At 34.5% G+C, this 22,188-nt stretch overlaps 1 protein-coding gene across 10 annotated transcripts in view; it reads left to right on the forward strand.

The window, feature by feature from the left end:
- Positions 1-2,168, forward strand: part of CWC22 (CWC22 spliceosome associated protein homolog) — a 58,869-nt gene extending 56,701 nt beyond the window's left edge. For all 10 annotated transcript variants that reach the window (XM_072811372.1, XM_072811366.1, XM_072811373.1 and 7 more), the window contains one exon: positions 1,324-2,168. In XM_072811372.1, coding sequence (XP_072667473.1) covers positions 1,324-1,910 — 587 coding nt within the window. In that variant the 3' untranslated portion in view covers positions 1,911-2,168. The remainder of the gene's footprint in view (positions 1-1,323) is intronic.
- The last annotated feature ends 20,020 nt before the right edge of the window (positions 2,169-22,188 follow it).

A 22,188-nucleotide genomic window follows, 5' to 3' on the forward strand; every position in this document is an offset into this window, starting at 1 on the left:
ACCTCTTTTAATTCTAAAGAATTTGTTATTTCATGATATCTGTTTTGAGAACAGATGATAACACAGCATGAATTGCTGCAATAAGGAATCTTGCTGATTCAAAATTAATTTGCCTCATCATCCCATTTTAGCATAGAGCTTTCAGTTTTATTGGTAAAATATTAAGTAGCATAAGAGCAGTATGAACTGCCCCAAAATTAGAAAATTGTAAAGCAAATACCAAAGATTGGAGAGATTGCATATTATGGTAGGGCTCAGGGTTTTGTGTCAGCAACGCCCTGAGAGTGGTGTAGAGTTGGGTCAGAGAGACATTGATTTAGCACACAGCCAGATGGTTTCTGCTTGGGTAGCTGCAGCTCAGCTGAGGAACCAGAAAAATAAATCCTTAGTGGCAAACCAATGGACTGTGCCAAGGATAGGCATTTGGCAGGAGAAATACAGGTTGGTACAGTGAGATTTGGGTGGAGATAAGGCGAAGGTAGGCAGTTTTCTACCGTATTTTTTTCTTTCTGTATATATACGAATTTGACACAAACTTCGGTCGTCTCAGCAACCTTGATTTATGTACTCAAAAGAAATAACAAAGATAAAGTGATTAAATTTGTTTTATAGCTTAAAATTTCTCCGTGATTATTTAATATTTATATTTGTTTATTATATCAGTAAAAATTGTTCTAGACCATTTCAGAACGGTTTTTCTCAGAAATCAAGCCTTCATAGCTCTCATAAAAGCTCATGATTATATGTCTTAACAAGCTTCTTCTCTTTCTGGTACAGATACTTCTCCCTGATAGCACTGGAGAGCAGAGCTGTTGTTTTTTAGGAAGAGGCTTTTACTTGAAAAATATATATTCATGCTGTTAAACAAACTCCATCATCCTACTCCCCCACCTTTAGGGAGTGACGTTGCTGGCATATCTAATCACTGTCTTTTTATTATTAACATGCCAGATCTGACATATTTCATATGACAAAGTGCACATGGGCTGGAGTTTTTGAATAAGATTTATAAGTGGAAATATATACCTGTTAGTCACTTTATAAAAAATTTTACATTTGCTATAGTTTATGTCAAGTTTCTGTTTACAGCTTTGAGTCTAAGGATCAAAATGGTACTTTGGTAACTAATGGTGATATGATATATATTCTTAAAAATTACTCATCTTGTACAATATTCTGACATCAGACTTTCCATTCAATCAGTTTAGTTTTGCATCCAGCTTATCTGAATTAATAAACCTACAATAGATCAGTAACTATAATTGTTAAATTATGAAATTAAAGATTAAAATAAAACCTAACTATTTCATTTTACACATGCAGCTAAAGATAGAAGAAAGAAGGGACAAGGGAACAGCAGAAGTAAAGAAGTAGATAAATTGATCAGGAAACAACAAACCCACGATAGGAAACAAGAAGAAAGAAGGCCAGAGCAAAGACATCAGGAAACAAGGACTGAAAGAGAAAGACGGTCAGAAAAATATAAAGATAAAAATTCACGGGATCCAAATTGGAGAAATCCCATAACAAAATACACTTCAGACAGAAGTGTTCCTTCTGAACGAAACAGTTACAGTAGAATCGTGAATGACAGAGACCAAGAAGTGCACACAGATTTGGAAAATAAGCATGGTGATCCCAAAAAAAAGAGAGGAGAGAGAAGAAATTCTTTTTCCGAAAATGAGCACAGACAGCGAAATAAGGACAGTGAAAATGTTGTAAGAAAAGATAGATCAAAGTCAAGAGAAAAGACTAGAAAACATTCAGGCTCTAGAAGTGATGAAGATAGGTATCAAAATGGTGCCGAGAGGCGATGGGAAAAATCTAGCAGATACTCTACACAATCCAGAGAATCAAAGAAACATCAGGACCGGCGAAGAGAAAAATCTCCAACAAAGCAAAAAAAATAATTCTACAAAATTACAGAAACTGAACATGCCTTATATTCAGTTGAGACAAATTATTTTTTACATTAACGAACTTTATAGAGAATTCTTGTATAAAGTACTGGTTTGTATTTGTACATTTAAAATTTTTTTTCATTTTAACATGTTTTATAATTGATACATCTCAAGGCCCTCCACATAAAATTATTTGAGAAGTTTCATTAGAGAGGGATGTAATTCTTGCTTATATTTTGTTAATAAAATGATCAAATGTTCATTGAATCAGTGATTTTCTTCATTGACAAAATTTTTTCTCCTGATAATGTTTCCAATCGTTTATAGAACAATTATGATGAATTATTAGTTTCTTTTTTTTTTTTTTAAATAATAGGAGATCAAGATAGATGAACCATTTCAGTGTAATATTTTGGCTTTGTTAAGATGCTATGAACATTTTTTAGGAGTCACTCTTCTTAAAACAGGAATTATTTCAAGTTTCTTACTATATCTTGAACAAAGTTAGGTATGTGTAATTTTTTTTAACATGTGTTTTGATGAAGCTAAGGATCTTTTAAACAGATGCACAGCTCTATTATTTGGAACTAGGACTTCTCTCATTGATAATATTTCTTCTCTGAACTGCTAGATTAACATTCTTTGTGATTAGTTCTTTTTCTCAACCTTGAAGTTATTATCATTGTTGGTGAGTTAATGTGTATTTAACTTTCAATTTAAATTAATAGATCATTGGAAAACGTACAGTAATGAGAAATGTGAACAGCCTAACTGTGAAATAATTCCATTTTTTACAAGAATTTTAAAGGTTTCCATCATTGTAACTCTCACCAATTAATGTGACCATATTATTTATATACTTTTGAAATAAAATATTGCCTCTGAAATTTTAGATTTGCTGACATTTAACCCTACTTACCAAATAGACTACCTGTGCTTATTCACTTCTAACGTACATAAAATCCATTTTATCTAATGTCTGGTTTCAAGAATAATGGGACCACCATTTTAGTGTTTGACTTTCAGGCGTTCTCTGATTCAAAATGTTTCCTATTTTTGTTGAAAAACCTGAATATAAATAATAACAAAGTCCATGTAAATAAATATTATCTGTCCTATCTTCCTGCCTCTGTGCAAAAAAAAAAAAAAAAAAAAAAGTATTAATTGAATATGACAGCCTAGAAAAATTATTTCTAGTATTTTCTCCTGTGGTGGATAGAAGGTGCTGAGCTGTTATTAGAAAGTACTCTCATGGACACAGTGCATTTCACAGAATTTTGAAGCTCAGCAAATTGGACTTAAGGAAAGCATAGGCTATGAGCTCTAAAGGAAATAAATGAGTTTATTTTTGTAAGTGAACACTGATCTTTGGCGGTGATAAGAGAAGAACAAAAACAACTAGAAATTCTAGCTTATTTTCTTCACTTTCTACACTACATGTAGAAACGGGAAATGATTATTTTTTTGAGTCATTGAGATCTTAAATAATAATTACTAAAGTAGATAAGTTTTCAAATGTAAAAAATTATTTATTGAGCTTCTATTATGTGCCCAGACCTGTTCTAGGAACTAGAAATAAAACCATGAAGAAAACAAAGTCTCAGCTCTTATAAGGTTGATACTATGATAGGGAGATACAGTGGTCATCTTGGTGGGGTGGCTGGTAATTTTCCAAGGGAAGGTTTATATGGTGATGCTTGTCCATATTGTTGAAGGAACTAAGGGCTTGAACCCTGTGGACTGCTGTGGGGGGAACCCAGGCAAAAGGAACTGCTGAGGTATAGATGTTAATTTATAACAAATACTACCTAGAGGTGTATGTTAACATTTCCTATTCAACTAGTTGGGAGTTTTTTTGTTGATTTTTCTCACGATTTTACTTTTAACAAAAGTAGTTAACAGAACACCTAACTCGCTTTGAGCAAAAGTATTTGAATATAACCTGAGTCCTATCAGGGCATGAAAAATGGGAGCCTGGGGGCAGAACTGGACTGTGTGCCTTCACAGTGCATTTCTACTGCATCAAATGTGATATGTGCACATATCCCCACCCCGCCCTGCCATTCAGGCAGGTTTTTCACTTTCATCCTTTTAAAATGCAGACAAGAAACACGTTGACTATGTCTGCTATTTCTGACTTTTTACTTCTTAAGCTTAGCACTTTTTAAGGATTAGCTGAGTCCTGTAGATTTCATGTGCATTACTCATTGTTTCCCAGTTCCTCAACTTCTTGCACACAAAGTTTCTCTATCCGTATCCATTTACCACCTGCGCGCATGGTCATCCCTTCATGTTGACTTCAGAATTCTTACCACCTCTGAAATCGGCTGCGAGCATCACGCTGACCACTGCCCATCCTACTCACCTGCTCTAGTAATGATAGTCTAGGAATCCTTCCATTTCATCAAAACTTCAGACGTACGGACTTGGTTAAAATTGATCATCATTGCCTCCCCCTCACCCCACCAGTCCCCAGTCTTTCACTTGCTTTTAGGAAAAGACTCTAGTTCATATTGAATAATTCATTACCATTTCATTTGAAAAATACTTATTTGGCTAACTGAACATTGAAGTCCAACTAGGTTTTTATCTGAGCCTATACCACTTGCTGGCTGTTGACTTTGGGGCAGTTCCTTTAACCTTTATGTCTCCCATTTGTGTCCATTTTCTCCTGTGTGCCATGATAGAACTAGAACTCCCTTAAATAGTGAATGGTCTCTGTCATGAACAGGGCCTGGAACTAAGTGTTCAGTGTTAACTGTTTTTATTATTTTTGTTACTAAACACTGAGAGAGTACCACTAGACCAGGAATTGCAAACTCACATATGGGAGATAACAAATGAGAGAAATCAGATTAGGAGTCAACTGGAGTGACTCAAAGGCGGCAGTAGTTATGAGTAACTACTCAGCTCCATTCCAACTATGCCCATAAAAAAGAAGGCCAAAGGTTGACAAATCTGCCCGATTCTCAAGAGATTCAGAGTTAGGACTTCTGATTTTTAAACGTTGGCAATGATTTTTTTTTTTTTTAAGTTTAAAAACAGCCCAAAGTCCAAACAAAATGATCCCTTCAGGTGAATTAGCTTTTGTGAGTCTACTCTCTAGATCCTCAAAAGCTATTTATTATTTACTCGAAATGACACTCTTTGTTTTATACAAACCTCATCACTGTTTTACTTTCTCCTCTTTACAATAGTGGGAGGATAAGAACTGTCATCTTTGTTGCAAAAACTCATACTTTACTAACCTCAGCAGTTCCCTCTTGCTCTAAAAGTTTTACCAGGTTTTAGTTCTGTACTTTATTGGCTTACTTATAATTTTATGTATCCAAAACACAATTTGTTTTTCCTCAAATCTACATCCTTTCTAACAACTGCAGTTGATTCCACAAATCTCCCATCAGTTTTGAGTTCCCCTGCCCCCAAATCCCCGAACTTCCACAATTTTTTGATTTGTTTGTTTTTTAGAGAGGGAGGTAAAGACAGAGGGAGAGAATCTTCAAGCAGACTCCCTCCCCACTGAGTGTGGAGTCCATTGCAGCCCAGATCTCAGGACCCTGAGATCATGACCTGAGCCAAAACCAAGAGTCAGACACTCAACCAACTGATGCACCCAGTGCCCCTGGACTTCAACAGTAGTTTATGCGTCATCCTCCTGTGCACCATGCCCTATTCCAAGGAGATAGCAAAGAGCAAACAAACAGGCCCTGTCTTCACTTGAACCTAAATCCCTGCAGGGGAAAACAAACTAAAATTTAAAAAATAAAACTTAGACTTTGAAAAATGTTAGCTATTTAGAAAAGCCAAAAGAATAGAGCAGTGATCACCTGTATACTATCTATCTGGACTCTGAATTCAGTTATCTAAAGCCTTATTTCCATCCTGTTACCTTCTACATGGAAGTTCAATGACTCCTCTAGACTATATGATGGGTAAAGTCCCAGCTTGTTAGCCTAGTTTCTTTAAAATTCAAGTTCAACCTGTCTTTCTTAATGTTTGTTCTAGGAGCTGCCATCCTTTCAGCACTACTCTGTGGCAGGCATCTTAGAGTCCCTAATTTTTAACATCAACTATAAGGTAAGAGAGACCCCAATTTTACAGCCTGCAAGGTGTTGCTGATGTAGAACCCAACAATGGCCTTTCCTTCTATATTGTTTGATTCAGTTCAAGGCACGTGTAGTAAAGGCCTTGTGATTAGCACTTATATACTGTGCTGTGAGATCATTTTTCTTTTTGATCTGACCCCCCTAGGTAGATTATACATTAATCAGCCAGGAGTTTTGTCTTAAATATTGCCTTTCTGTCTGCACACTGTACAGGTCTGTGCTTCTTAATCTCAGTAGTACTGACATTTGTGGTTAGTTTATTGTAGGGGGCTGCCCTGCACATTGTAGAATGTTTAGCAGCATCCCTGCCCCTAGCTGCTAAATACCAATGGCCCTAATTTCCCAATCCTGACAATCAAAAATGTCTCCAGACATTGCCAAATATGCCCTCCAAGGCACCACTTAGGAAATACTCTATAGTGGATCACAATGATAGTGCTTGTTCTGGGAGTGTCACTGTGCCCATGCATATAAAGCTATGTCTATTATACTGCCCTCTTCTCTTTTAAGGGAAAGACTTGTTTTAAATGAGTATTTAATACCCATTTAAGAGTAGTGGATAGCAATATTCCAACTGTTTTGGTTTAGCAAAATGTCCTGGTATCATTCTAGGGAAGACACTGGTTGACATTTTGAGAGGCAGGTTTTCTGCAAATGGAAGCATGATTATTAGCCAGTTAATATAATTGTCTCATATAGGTTCTGGTTTCTCACGAGCTGTGTATTATAACCAACACATTTCAGGAATGGAAAACAACCAGCTGTGACTATTGTATTATTTTTAATCTTATAATAGAGAATTAGATTATCCAATATCCAAACACCTCAGGTTTTGATCAAACACTTCACTGACCATCAAATGGTTGCTGAAGTGAATTAACTAGTCATTAAACCAGTAATTTCTTGGAATATAGGACCTAAAAGATTGGGCAAATGGGATTTAATCTCCTCTAAGTTAGATTCTATCCTGGAAGAAATCCTGGACCAAGTATCTGGTATGAATTAAGAGTTCTTATGAGTTCCATACTTTATATAGCACCTTAACCAGAAATCTTCCCTCCCTAACACTATTTCTACGACCAGTACATGTAAAATCCCTGTAAAGGCTATAATGAACATTTGCTATTTTTCTTTCCTGAGGATTATTCCTTCTCTCTGATCAGATACTTTGGGGGACTTGCCAACAAAAGCACTGGCCAGAGTATCCAGTCCCCTGAACAATGTAATTGATCCAGCAATGAGCATGAGACCCTAAGCTGATCCAGTCAGAATCCTTGCCCAGTAGATCTTCAATTTGGAGCATAAAACACAGAACCAGATCTAAGGGCACACAGAGCAAGAGGGCATTTACTGAAGCTGGAGCATCCATAGTCCTGTGGAAAAGGCTACTCTGCAGTACATCAGTGCAGCTCAGGAGCAAGCAGTCCCCATGATGGAGGAGGAAACAATTCTGTTTGAGTCCCTAAATAAATTGGACTGTGGCTGATGCTACATTTCCCAGTTACATGAGTTAAATGAAACCCTTTTCTATTTAAGCAACTTTGATTTGCATTTGTACTCAAAACATCTGTATTAATTCAGGGTTATTCCTGTTGATGGACAGGATGGAATCATTTGAGCAGCTATGATTCCACCTCACCCTATTTTTGCTCACATACTTTTACTTGCAGAAGGATAGAAGGAAATAAATACATACCCAATAAAGATGACCTATGAATAAAATACAACGAAGTACAATTGGGTGGCTCTTAATACTTTATAGAAATATCTAAATGAGTGATTTAAATTAAGTTGATTTTATTACCAGTGATTTTAAATGAGGTTAATTTTATGTTTCATGATCTATTTTTATAAATAACAGAACCTCACTTTTCCTATAAGCACTCGTCTTGGGCTTTGAAATGTATTGCACAGATGCAACAATTCAATTCACAAACAAAACCTGGTTTCATATTACCAATGAAAAGGACTAACTGAAGCTATTTTGAGAGCTGTAATACCTCCTTTAAGCCACAGAGATACTTTACCTTAACAACTAATGTATCCTCCTAATCATTTTTACGATATGAAATACTGAACAGTAAGAACACTGCAAACATTTGCAATCTTCTTACACAAAATAAAAGCAGTCTGAAAATCCCATTATATACAAATACCTGTAGACTCTTCCTTGAAATACAGGAAAAAGTGTGAAAAATAAATATTACCACCATTCCTCAAATTTTGAGAACAAGTTTGCTTGTGTCCTTAACCTTATTTTTTGTCTAAAAAGAGAAAAAACGAAACTCTTATGGCTATTTAACCAAGAAGGAAAAAGAGAGGAGGGAAAATTGCATTTGTGGTTCATGAAAGATCCTGCATTACTCATCTAGACTAGAGGTAAGTATTGGAGAAGTAATAGAAGAGGTAAGGGGCACTGGGGAGGAGCGGGTATTTGCTGACGAAAAGTCATCTTCTTCTGTCCATACTTCTAAGAGGTCAAAAGTTCAATTTTATATCCCTTTGTATCCCCAGGTTCAAATCTAAAAATCTCTTGTAGATGCTTGATGAGCATTTGATGAATGAATGGGGAAACGGAATATTTTGGTTTATTGTTAAGCAGAATAATTGTCTATACTTTGAGATTCTTGGGGTTTTGTGAAATTTCAAATACAGATCAACTACTATTAACCCCAGTTGGAGTCCAAATATAACTCTTTTGTAGAGCATTAGAAAGTAAAAGTTAAGAACATATTAGCTTAAAAACCTGGGACAGACACCAAAATGAAGGTAAAATTTATGCATAAGAGTATATTAAAGGAAAAATGCATAGGAGTGGAGGGGGTATAAATGAGTAGAATCCTTTTAGAAAATGGTTTGACAGTATCAGCTAAATTGGAACATACATGTTCCCTAGTTACCAGCAATTCCACCCCTAGGTGTTCAATAGTATACTAGGACCTGACATGGTAAGTGGAGAGAGGTTAGTAAAAGGGCACAAACTTTCAGTTACAAAATGAATAAAGCCTGAAGGTCTAATGTATAACATGGTGACTATAGATGATGACACTGCATTGTATAATTGAAATTTGCTAAAAGGGTAGAACTTAAATGTTCTCTCACACACACACACAAAACAATGTGAGAAGTGGGGTGATAGATGTGTTAACTAACTCAATGGGAGGAACTCACAATGTATATATACATCAAATCATTTTGTGTACTTTAAATAGCTTACAATTTTATTTGTCAACTGTCAATTATACCTCAGTAAAGCTGGGAGTGGGGGAAGAACACTCCATATTGGGTACAGAGATAAACAGTATGAACACTGTGCACATTTTTAATCTTTTTTCTTCCCAACAGAAATATGTACACATATTTCTGCACCAAAAGATGTATACAGGAATGTTCCAAATAGTGTATTCTTAATAGCAAAAATTGGAAACAGTTCAGACATCCAACAACAGTAGAATGGATAAATAAATTAGTAGTTTATTCATGCAGTGCAAAACTGTACAGAAATGAAAATAAAACCATAGTTATATCCAACAACATAGATAAATCAAAAGAGCATACATGTTGAACAAAAGAAGTCAGATGCAAAACACTATATGTTTTCAACAATCTGAAGCAGGAAAACTGGCAAAATGAATCTGATTAGTCAGAGTAGTGGCTACTTTTGGGAAGAGGAGTAGGATATGTTGAAAGAAAGCATAAATGGAACTATGGGGATGCTGACATTGCTCTAATTCCGAACATAGGTGTTAGTTACACATTATCTTTATTTTGTGCCAATGCATGGACTTGTAAATACCTAGGATTTTTACACTTTCTTTGCAGTAGCAAAAGCAAGTTAAAAGAAAAAGACAAGAGATGTGTGAAAGTAGACTGTGCTTTTGATCTTCTTTCCAACTCAAATATAGTTGAAATTATTGCTTCATGTTAACTATACACAAGGTGTATGATGTGGGAGATTGCATCATGACCATTTCTCTAATCCCTTTCTGCGTGTCACTTAACATTAAGAAGTATGCTCTATTACTGCGCTGTTGAGACCAAATGAGAAACCCACACTGAATCTGAGTTTTTAATCTGAATCCTAGTTAGAATTTTACTCTTTTTACACTAGGGCCTATTTTTACACCTCTGCAAGAGGTTTGAATGTCAGTATATGACTTGCTTTGGCCAATGGAGTATTAGCAGACATGATGCACAGGGAAACTTGAATGGTCTTATGCACTGGGGCTTGTCCTCTACTGATGATATAAATCTTTCCTTTACCAAGTGCATGACTCTAGACTAAGCTTGCTGGAAGATGAGTGGCTGTAGCCATCCCATTAGCTGACATTGAGCCAACTGCCACAGGTAAAAGTGAGCGCCAACTCCCCCCCCCCACCCCCCACCGACCAACTAACCTGCCAAGCACCACACTTGAGTGGGTCTTGACCCGGCTGGCGTAGACCAGAAGGCGACCTTCAGAGCTTTAAGAATTAATACATGTTTCCTCTTTTAAATCATTGGTTTCAGAGTAGCGGGCTACACAACAAAAGCTAACTGTTATACACAATAATGATCCCTGAACTTTTTGCACAAAAATTGATGCAACACTTACTATATATAGCTACTACACATTTAACAAATGTTCTTAATAATGAAGGAGTTTTCTTGTTCTTTTAGCCTTTTCTCCTAAATAGTTTTACAACATAAACCCCCAAGATTTAGCTCCAGAGTTATTAAAATATTTTAAATGTATGTTGGCATTGTTTTTATCACTGTTGAGTATGTTGTTTGGTTTTACTAAACCAGCTTCTTTGAAATCTTCAGGAATGACCTTCAGATATGTTATGATTTTCCCCCACAAAACCATGCTGATTACTATTAACTATCTGTTTAGAAAAATAATAGCCAAAACTGTTCAGCACTGCACAATTTTTTTAAAAGAAATATATTCCTGTCAAAGAAATGTCGAACAAATTTATTATGGAGGGATATGAAATCTACTTTCCTTTAAACCTTTGGAAGAAAAACGTCTCTCCTTTTTGGACATATTTTAAGGTAATATTTTGATCCCTATCAATCCAATAATTTCAGCTTATGCCTCAAATGCAACATAAAGAAGAAAGCTCAGGAAAAATAGGCATGTATCTTTGCAATGTAGTAGGATTGCCAATAATTTTTGTAATGATCTTAATTCTAAGAGACTTGTGGTTTATAATTTGAGTGTTAAGAGAATACTAGGTAATCAATTTGTTCTGTTGGCTGTACCATCATAGGCCAAATCCCTATCTCTTGGCCACTGTCCATCTAGTATATAATGCCAATCAGAGATATAAATGAGAGAGACTCTGGTGAATGATTAACACAACTATGTGGCCACAATAGGATGTTTTAAAAGGACTCATGGAAAAAGTGAGCAATATATATATGAAAATATGGGAGAATATCATAATATATGCCAAATGGAAGTTCTAGAAATGGAATTATGATGGCCAAGATGAAAAAATTCATCAATGGGGTTACAAGCCCAGAGGATGTACCTTAGGAATGAACTAATGAACCTAAGGATAAGTCAATAAAATTATCTAAAGTGAAACACAAAGAGAAAAATTGAGAAAGAAAAAAAGAGCATATCTAAAATAGTGGAACAATATAAAATGGTCAATAATACATGTAATTGGAGTTGTAGAAAAAGGGCAGAGAGAAAATGGGGCCAAAAAATCCTAAATTGACGAAAATAATCTATCTGAGAGATTCAGCAAACCCTAAGTAGGATAAATTCAAAGTAAATTACAGTAAGGCATATCATAATCAAACTGCTGAAAGACTCAATGGTAAAGTCTGGAAAGCATCCAGAGAATAAAAAACATGGCAAACAGGTGAGCAGCAATAGGAATGTTGACTAACTCCTCATTAGAAAAAAATGGAGGCTAGATGAGTATAGAGCAATTTCAGGTGCTGAAAGAAAAAACTATCATCTAATATTCCATACCTAGCAAAAACTATCTTCAAAAATGAAAGTAAATACAAAAAAAATGAAGGTAAATATATCTGTACATGAAGAAAAGCTAGAAAAATAATTCATCTTCATCAGATCTGCAATAAAAAGCATGCTAAAAGAGTTTCTTGAAACTGAAGGAAAAATATGCCAGATAGAAAAGTTACCAGATAAAAATAATCATATATACATATATATATTCAAATTTTATTTTAGAAATTACTGATCCCTTAAATTAAAAAATATTGTGGGATTTTTAGCATTCATAAAGTTAGACATATAAGAAGAGTAGCACAAAGGGAGGGAAGGGAGGGAAGTCCACTACTGTGTAAGATGTTTACACTATTGATGAAATAATAGATATTTTGGAGGAGCTATACTGTGGAAGGTAAAGATGCATATTGTAATCTCTAAAGCAACTGCTAAAAAAACCCCACAACACAACTAAAAAGTCAATAGAGAAATTAAAGTATAATATTAAAGAAATATTTGATTTACCCAAAGGGTGATGAGAATGGAGAAACAGATATAAAGAATAAATGGGTCAAATAGGAAAGCACAAACAATATAGAATTAAATAAAAATATATCAGACTCTTCAAAGAGTATTTCTAGATAAAAGAGAGATATCTCATAATACTAATAAAACAGAAGATAATATGTATGCACCTAATAACAAAGTTCCTAAATGTTTGAAGTAATTAGTATGAAATAGACAAATCTAGTGGGAGATTTTAGCACCTCAGTAAGCTATAGAGCAAATAGACAAAATATTAGTAAGGATACAGAGGATTGAAAAGCTCTTGCAACTAACTTGATCTAACTGTTATTTGTAGAAGACTATAGCCCAAATAAGAGAAAACAAATCCTTTCCAATTGCGCATAGGAAATTTATCAAGATAAAAAAAAGAAAGTTTATCAAGATAGACCATGTGTTGGACTATAAAACAAATCTCAATAAATTCCAAAGGTTGAAATCTTTGGAGTATGTCTTCTGACCACAAGAGTACCACAAGAGTATTAAGTTAGAAATTAATAACATTAAGTTATTATTAATCTAAAAATCTCCAAGTATTTGGAAAATAACACATTTCTAAATTACTCATGGACCAAAGAAGAAATCACAAGAAAAATTAAAAATATTTAGAATGAAATAACAGCATTTCAAAATTTGTGGCATATAGTTAAGCTATGCTTAGATGTAGATTTATATTTCAAATGCTTATAAATGAATATAAATGCTTATATTAGAATATATATAGTCATTATAGTTGAAAGTTATAATCTTATATATTGTTTATATTTTTATATTTATTTTTATAAGCCTCAATATATTAGAAAGATGTCGATGAAATGACCTATGTTTCCAATTTAAGATACTAGAAAAGTTAGAGCAAGTTAAACTCAACATTAAAAGAAATGATGTAGTTAAGATAGGCGGAGAAATCAGTGAAAGAGAAAATAGGCAAAAACAGAAAAATGAACAATGTCACAAAATTGGTTTTTTAAAAAGATTAATAAAATTAATAAAATTAATAAAATTATCAAACAGGACTGATCAAGAAAAGAGATAAAGCACAAATAGCCAGTATTAAATAGGAATGATAGAGGGGACATCCTTACAAATTCTGCAGCTATTAATGGGCAAAAAGGGATATTATAAACAATTTCATGCCAGTAAGTTAAACAACTTAGATGAAATAGGTAAATTCACGGTAAATAGAAATTACAAATTACAAAAACTAACAGGAGAGTATATAGAAAACTTTTATAGATTTTTATCTGTTAAAGAACTAAAACTTTCATATAAATCCAAACATAAAACTTCCCACAGTTTCAGATATATAGGAAGAGGAAATACTTGTATTATAAGGCCAGATTTCCCTGATACCAAGACCAGACAAGCATATTCAAGGAGAGATCATGATAGCCCACCACACAGGACTAGAATGGCTAAAATGAAAGGGACTGACAATACCAATGTTGGCAAGGAGTGAACCAGCCAAACCTCTCATACCTTCATGGTAGAAGTGTAAAATTGTACAATCGTTTTGGAGAACGCTTTGGCAGTTTTCTTTAAAAAACATATTTGTTTATAATTCAGCAAATCCACACCTGAGTATTTAAAGCAAATTAAAACATAGTGTTCACTAATGCCTTGTACAAAAACATTCATTTGTTTTATTTGTAATTGCTAAAAACTGGAATCAGCCCAGGTCGCCATCAACAGAAAAATGAGTAAACACATCATGGTATACAATAGAATAAAAAGCATTAAACAGTTTAATAAAACATGCTGCATGAAAGAAACCAGACACAAAAGACTGAATATTATGTGATTCTTGAAAAATCAAATGCATTCACTGATAATAAAAATCAGGATGGTGGTATGGGGTTATGGATCGACAGGATAGGGGTACAAGGGAAAGTTCTGGGGGCATGGCGGTGGTCTACATCTTTATGATGTTGGGGTTACACAGTTGTATGCGTTTTTAAATTGGGTAGAACTGCATGTAAATGTACATCACACTGCATATGATTATACTCAATAAATATGGCTGGAAACCAAAAGAATATTTAAGACAATTTAGGGCACTTAAAATAAAAATTGCAAGCTAAGCTATACTTTTCAAATAGGAAGCAGCATTCACCCTTAGGCATTTACAAGATAGCTTACTTTTTTAATGTTAGAAAAACATGAAGCAACTTCCAGTAACATTTTTTAAAAATTTTTATCTCATCATTTCCCTTATATGATTTTGCAAACTGTAATTTTATAATAAGTTGATTTCAGCCCTTCAAAAATGTCTTTTCTTCTTTTCTCTTTAGGATTTGATTATTCAACTAGTTATTAGAAATGCTTTGAAGCCTAGGCAAATTCTTTGTCAATTCTTTGTCTAAAAACCTACCGGTGTCAGTACTTTTCTCACCACTGGGACTTAATTCTAACCTTTTCCTTCTATAAACACGTTATGTCCAAAATTAAATCACTATTATCTTTGCCACTGACTCTGTTTGAAATGAGTGTAAATCTCAGTAGTCTTACTATAATTTCACCAGTCCCAGATCTCTAATTAATTTGTTACTAAATATAATTAAGAAACTGAAGTAATTCAGTTTAATAATCTGCATAAGTACCAAAGAGTAATTTAAAAGCTTCCTTAATTCATTGGAAACTTGATATTATGTTTTTATTCACCAGAGAAAAAATAACCCAAAGAAGCCTTCCTACTTCTATATGCTGCATTTAAAATTTTCATTAATCTGTAAATAAAAAACAAGGTCCTAGATAATTGGATCACCTGAGTTTGCTATTTTATGCAAAGACATTTATCATGTTGGGAAACCATATGCCTCTTTTTTTAACTGTGTTTATCACTTTTATTGTAAATTTAATACAGTTTCATGAATTCAAAAGTATCAGAGAAGATGGAAAAATAAAAAGACCCATAGTTTCATCACCCAAATGCAACTACAGTTAACACCATGGAGTATTTCCCTTCAGGCTACTTTATAAATGTTCATTAAATATTGACGATATAGCGGTGCCTGAGTGGCTCAGTCAGTTGTCTGCCTTTGGCTCAGGTCATGATCTCAGGGTCCTGGGATCAGGCCCCACGTTGGGCTTTCTGCTGGGTGGGGAGCCTGCTTCTCCCTCTCCCTCTGCCTGACACTCCACCTTCTTATGCTCTCTCCCTCTCTCTGTCTAATAAATAAATGAAATTGGAAGAAAGGAAAAGGAGGAAGGAAGGAAGAGAGAAAAGAACAGGAATATTGTGTACAACATAAAAAAGTATTTATTATGTATTCTAAGAATAAAACTAAAAAGGAACACTTGTGTTCCTCTACCCTTTTGTTGTTGTTTTGGTTGTTTTTTTTTGTTTTGTTTTGTTTTTTGTTTTTTAATCTCTTTGCCTCTGCTGCTGCTGCCTACACCGTGCGAGGCAAGGCAAGGCCACTGCCACCCCCAGCACCTGTACCACAGTCCCCCATTGCCAATCTTAAGACATAGTATATATTACTGGTGTTTTTAAAGCCCTTATATGCACATGACCCAGTGCTTCACTGCATCCCACAGGTAACTATTGTCCTAAATTGAATATTTATCAATCCAGATGCTTTTATTTATGGATTTATTCCACAGATGTCCCCCAATCGTTCTGGCACATGTCTTAACCTCTCCTACATATTCCTCACTTCTGTGACACGTTTTGCTGCATTCTAGATACTTTAGATCTGTCTTCTGATTTTCCAAATGAATGCTGTCTTCAGCTGTGTTTAATATTCTGTTTGAATTATCCACTGAGTTTTTTCATTTCCATTATTTGATTTTTTTTTATTTCCAGAAGTATTACTTGTTTTCCTTCAAGTCTGTTTTTTTCTTCTATTTTAATAATGCTCTGTTCTCATGTTTACAATTATTTTATTTCTTTATTTATATTAAACTTGTTTCTAATTTGTGCCCTGCTTAAGTATGTAAAACTTCTGGAGGTCTGATTTTACTGTTTTGTTTCCTATTGTCTTATTTTCATGGGCGCTATTTTCAATTTTTTAATGTAAGCTAATATTTTTCACTTGTGCTCATTTTTGAGGCTGAGTTTTAGTGTGTTTCCACAGAGAGGATTTGCATTTGAATCATCCAGAAGCCTGGGGGTTCTATCAACTGGGATCACTTTTGAATTTTGGCTTTAAGTTCTGTGAGCCATGTAAGTAGTAGTAGGAGTTTCAGGTCCCAAAACTTTTGTGACACTGAACTCAGGGAAGATATTTTGCCCCTCGCCTAGCATCAAGTTTATTTCTTTGATTATTTCTTCTGTAGAATAGGCTTAATTTCTACTTCTCTCTCCTACTAACTGTGGAGATCTTTGGTACCCAACTTTATGCGGTCTACAGTTAGAGTCTCACTCTTTCATAGGCCCTCAGATTTGCTTCCTAAACTTGTAAATGCATAAGGACTGGCAATCTGGGGAAAAAAAAAAAAAAATTCCTGATCTGTTCTACTTGGCAGTTTTTGTGTTATAAATATTCACATGGCCAATTTCAAACTACCAGTTTGAAACGTTGAACATCAAGCTAAGAGGAGATTCGTATGGTCAGCACTCTGGGCTGGCGGTAGGCAGCTCCACACCCCAGTGCTCACGTTCCACAGGGCTCCGAAAATGGAAGCTCCGTCCACTAGTTTGGCATATCCCTCAGAGTGGAAAGACAGTTGAGTTATTGCTTACCTCTTTGAATTTCCCCTTTGATCTTGCTTTAGACTGTTTATCTCTACCATCCTGGCCATATGTTTTAATAGGAGTTTCATATATTTGTTTCCTTTATATTTTAGCCCAGAATTTCTTTTTACCCAAAGAGCTGTTGAGGGTATCTACTCAGCCTTATTGTCAAAAATAGAAGTTCTCTTTGTTTTCTTCTTCTCCTTTAAAAATGCAGAGTATTGGGGTACCTGGGTGACTCAGTAGGTTAAGCATCTGACTCTTGGTTTCGGCTCAGATCATGATCTCATGGGTGATGGGATCAAGCCCCGCGTGGAGCTCTGCGCTCAGTGGGGGAGATTCTCTCCCTCTGTCCCTCCCCCTCCAGTCTCTCTAACATAAACAAGTAGTTCTTAAAAAAATAAAATTAAAAAATAAAGATGCAAAGTATTGTTTTTATTTTGTAATTATGAAGATATTACATGTTGATTACAGGAAATTTGAGAAATATACAAAAGTACAGAGAAGAATATTAAAGCTCATCTATAAGCTCATAAGCTAAGTACCAATAACATTTTGGTGTTTATTTTTCCCATCTTTATGTTATGTATGTGCATGTGAGTATCTCTGTGTTTTATATAATTTTCATCATGTATCTACCATTTTGTAATCTGTTTTTATTTCTTTATAATATTGACTGAATTTTTCTCATGTCATTAAATATTCCTCTACAACCTATTTTTATGGCTATATAGTGTTTTCTCACATGAGTGAACCATAATGACTGATCATTTATATTGTTTTTAAGTCTTCACCATTACAAATAATGCTGAAATGAACATAAAAGGTATGTTTCTAGCCAATTCCCTGGGGCAATGAATTTTTTCTTGAGCTTGGAATTGAAACAATCCTCCTCCATGCTGTTAAGACCATTTTTCTCTTTATTTCTGCCTTGCTCAGCTGTATCTCATTCTGCAGCAACTCACTTTTTCCTTCTGTATCTTCAGTTCTTCATCATTAATAATCCTTTATAGATCTATATTTTTACTTTGTCGGCCAGACATATTAACCATTAAAAAAAATCCGGTACCATGAAGGGACGTATAGTTAAATGCAGTTTTTTAAAAGGCCAAAGGGAAAATCTGCTAAGTACTTTGCTCAGTTCTGTATTCACTAAAATCAATTTTGCGCCTGGATATTGATGAGTTTATTAACTATTGATATGGCTACCTTGTAAACTATCAAAAGTACTGCTTCCCAACAAATAAGGATATTTCCAGTCCATTGTGGCCATCTTTGGCAAAGCTGTAGAGATAGCAGAGCAGAAGCACTCAATAACACTGGTATTTGCAACAGAGGTGAGTCATCAGCTTATAAGAAATTACAGTGGAAGTCAGTCCTTGCTCACTGAACACTCTCCATCTCTCCTCCTGCCCTATGAATTGTTTTGATTGAATCTCTTTTGGTGTGAATCATCTATCAGGAAAGGACACCTTCAAGAGAAGGTGAAGGAATGGTTCCAGGTTGACCCCTGTGAAAGAATAAAATATTTAATATAATACAAGCTTGAGGTAGGAGGAGTAGGTGATATTTCCCCAGAGATTTGCGATAAAAAAAGAACATTTGAGATTGTTATTTTTAATAATGCATTAATAATGGGCTATGAAATATCTCTTATGTTAAAACCAATTCATCTCAAAACTTCAAATTGTAAAAATAAAGTAAAAGTAACTTCCCTTCTCCAATAGAAATAGCTGGCAATCTCAGGGCACCTGGGTAGCTCAATTAAGCATCTGACTGTTGGTTTTGGCTCAGGTCATGACCTTAGGGTCATGAGATTGAGGTTGCCTTGGGCTGTGGGTCCAGCAGGGAGTCTGTTTAGGATTCTCTCTCTCCCTCTGCCCCTCCCCTTTGTGCTTACTCTCTCTCTTTCTCTCAAATAAATAAGTAAATCTTTAATGAAAAAGAAATGGTTGGCAATCTCCTATGAAGTCAGAAGCTATTTAAATATGAGGCATTAGGGATCCCTGGGTGGCTCAGTGGTTAAGCGCCTGCCTTCGGCTCAGGGCATGATCCTGGAGTCCTGGGATCGAGTCCCACATCAGGCTCCTGCATGATCTACCTCTTCTTCTGTCTCTCAAATTTATTTATTCAAATAAAATCTTTTTTAAAAAAAGGTGTTATTTCTAGAAGGATTACAGATAATATCTTTGAATTCAGTTTTCTCTCCCCCAGGTGAGGGATATATCTAGATATACCTATATATACCTCCTTCTCCCCTACTCCATGGTAAATATTAAATTACTAGTCAGTCACATCCTTGATACTCAGTTCCATGTACTCAGATATACAGTATGTAACAATGATACATATTTTCTATTTAATCAGTTCTTATTCACCCTTTACCCAGAAACAAAGACAATTTGGTTGATATCACTTGCCCTAGCCAAGTCCTAATATAACAGTGTAGTAGATGATAAGAATACAGATTTCTTTTTTTTAAAGACAGTTTGGATTTGAGTCCCAGACTGCCACTAGTTATCTTTGTGACCTTGGTCAAATTATTTGATATTTCTTCCATTTCTTTGTCATAAAATGGGCATGATGAAGCCTACCTCACAGGAAGTAAATGAGGGTTAAAGGAGGATAATTCATATAAATTACTTAGTATAATATTAGGACTATATTATATTAAATGTGCTAAATATCTTATTAACCATCAATGTCTATTTTACATGGTCACACTTAACACAATTCATCTAGTATTTATTGAGTACTTATATATGAGGAAGTGGTTTGCTAAATTGGAAGAGTATATGGCACATATTTTTTGCATGTATGTATGTATTTTTAATAAAAGTATATATTTAAGGTATACAGCATGATGATTTTATATATATAACAGTGAAATGATTACAATAGTAAAGCTAATTAGCATATCATCTCATGTAGTTATCTTTTGTGTGTGTGTGATGAGAGTACCCAAAATCTTTTCTCAGCAGATTTCCATTGTTTAATATAGGATTATTAATTATAGTCATCATGCTGTACATTAGATCTCTAGACTTGTTCATCCAATAAAACTGCAACTTTGTACCCTTTGACCAGTATTTCCCCATTTCCCCTACCTCCCTGCCCCACCATCCTAACCACCATTGCTCTCTGCTTCTAGGTATTCAGTTTTTTTGGATTCTACATATTAGTGAGTCTGGTTTGTTTCACTTAGTGTGATGTCTTCCAGGTTCATTGCAAATGGCAGGATGTCTTCCTTTCTTAAGGCTTGAATCATATCCATCATATATTTTGGATGTAGATACAGCTATGACATATATGTATATGTGATGTGTGTAGATATGTGACACTTGTGTATATCTGAATACACGTGTATATGTGTATGTGACATATGCATATGTATGTATGTCACGATTTCTTTATTCATCCATCAATGGACACTTATTTTATATCTTGACTATGCTGCAGTGAACATGGTAATACAGGCATCACTTTAAGGCATTTATTTCATTTCCCTTGGTGGGAAGGGGGATTGCTGGATCATATGGCAGTTCTATTTTTAGTTTTTAAGGAACTACCATACTGTTTTCCTTAATAGCCGTATCTATTTACCTTCCTGCCAACAGTGTACAAGGACTCTCTTTTCCTCATCCTCACCAACACTTGTTATCTTTTATTTATTTTTTGATAGTAGTATGACACATATTAGACATAAGCCTACATTCATGAAGTTTACAGTCTAGTTGAACAAATTTTACACACTTTACACACGTACATAACATTCTGTAAACCAGTGTGTAATGAAAATATGATACACATAGAAAAAGCTTTGACTTAGAAAAGGGAATGAGGTTTTTGTGGGCTAGAGAAGTGGGAAAGTCTTTTGAAGGAGATTTAATAATTAATAGTAGAATGAGTAAGAGCTCAGGATTTGGAATCAAATAGACATGCTTTGAATTCTGTCTCTTGCCCTTCTGTGATCTAGGACAAATTTTTGACTTCCTTATGCCTCAGTTTCCCCATCTGCACCATGTTGAGTCCTTACATAGGTTGTCTGGAATGTTAAATAAGATAATGCATTAGAGTGATTAGTGCATTTCTTGACTCACAGTGGGTGCTTTATAAAATGTGGTGATAGTGGTAGAAATTACTGTAAAGGAAGACAGGGATGAGAATGAACATAGAATCTACACAAAGATCAATTTTTAATGCGCCCCTATTTTGTTATTTATGTACTTCATATGATTTTAAGGGAGGTAGACAGGAGCTTAATAAATAGCACTTGAAGGTTGTGATGATCACGCTTTATTTGCTATTCCTTATTGAACTTTTTAATAAAATACCAAGGATTTTTCAGGCTAAATTATTAAATTTAAGTAAGTTTCAGAGCCAAAACACATCCATGAATCATTTTAATTCTTTGTAGGGTATTCAAATTTTTAAAAACCTTCCATACCATAATGTTAATTTTAAAATCAATTTATTTCCTAAAGCTCTGTTTCTATTAATAATTTTTACTTTATTCCATTCCCTTTATATATAATTTCACTTTATGTAATTTTGTCTCTTTCTTTCATAAAATTATATTTATTGTTCTCATAATAACAAACATACATTTGAATACAATACACAAAAGCCATCAACAGTGAAGTTACTAATATACCTACAAGATAAACATGATTGAATTAGGGGCATTTACATTTCTGATGGATAATCCAGAGGCAAATGTGTTGAATAATAAAACCTGCTTTGGTGCTCTATTACGTTATTGAAAATCTGAATGGTAAATGTTAGTATATTGTAAGGCTTGATGTTTATTATATTCCCTTTACTTTTATATTTTCCTCTCATTGGACAAAGTATTACCATCATTTCTGTAATGCTGACTATACCAAATATCATGAAGAAGTATTTTTAAGAGTAATTTCTATCATCAGAACCTGGGCTGCTTTCTTTTAAAAAAATAATCAACTGGTTCTTCTTCTTAAAAGTTTGGGT

This window comes from Canis lupus, chromosome 34 (assembly GCF_048164855.1).
Source record: "Canis lupus baileyi chromosome 34, mCanLup2.hap1, whole genome shotgun sequence".
In the NCBI taxonomy this organism is placed as follows: Eukaryota; Metazoa; Chordata; class Mammalia; order Carnivora; family Canidae; genus Canis; species Canis lupus.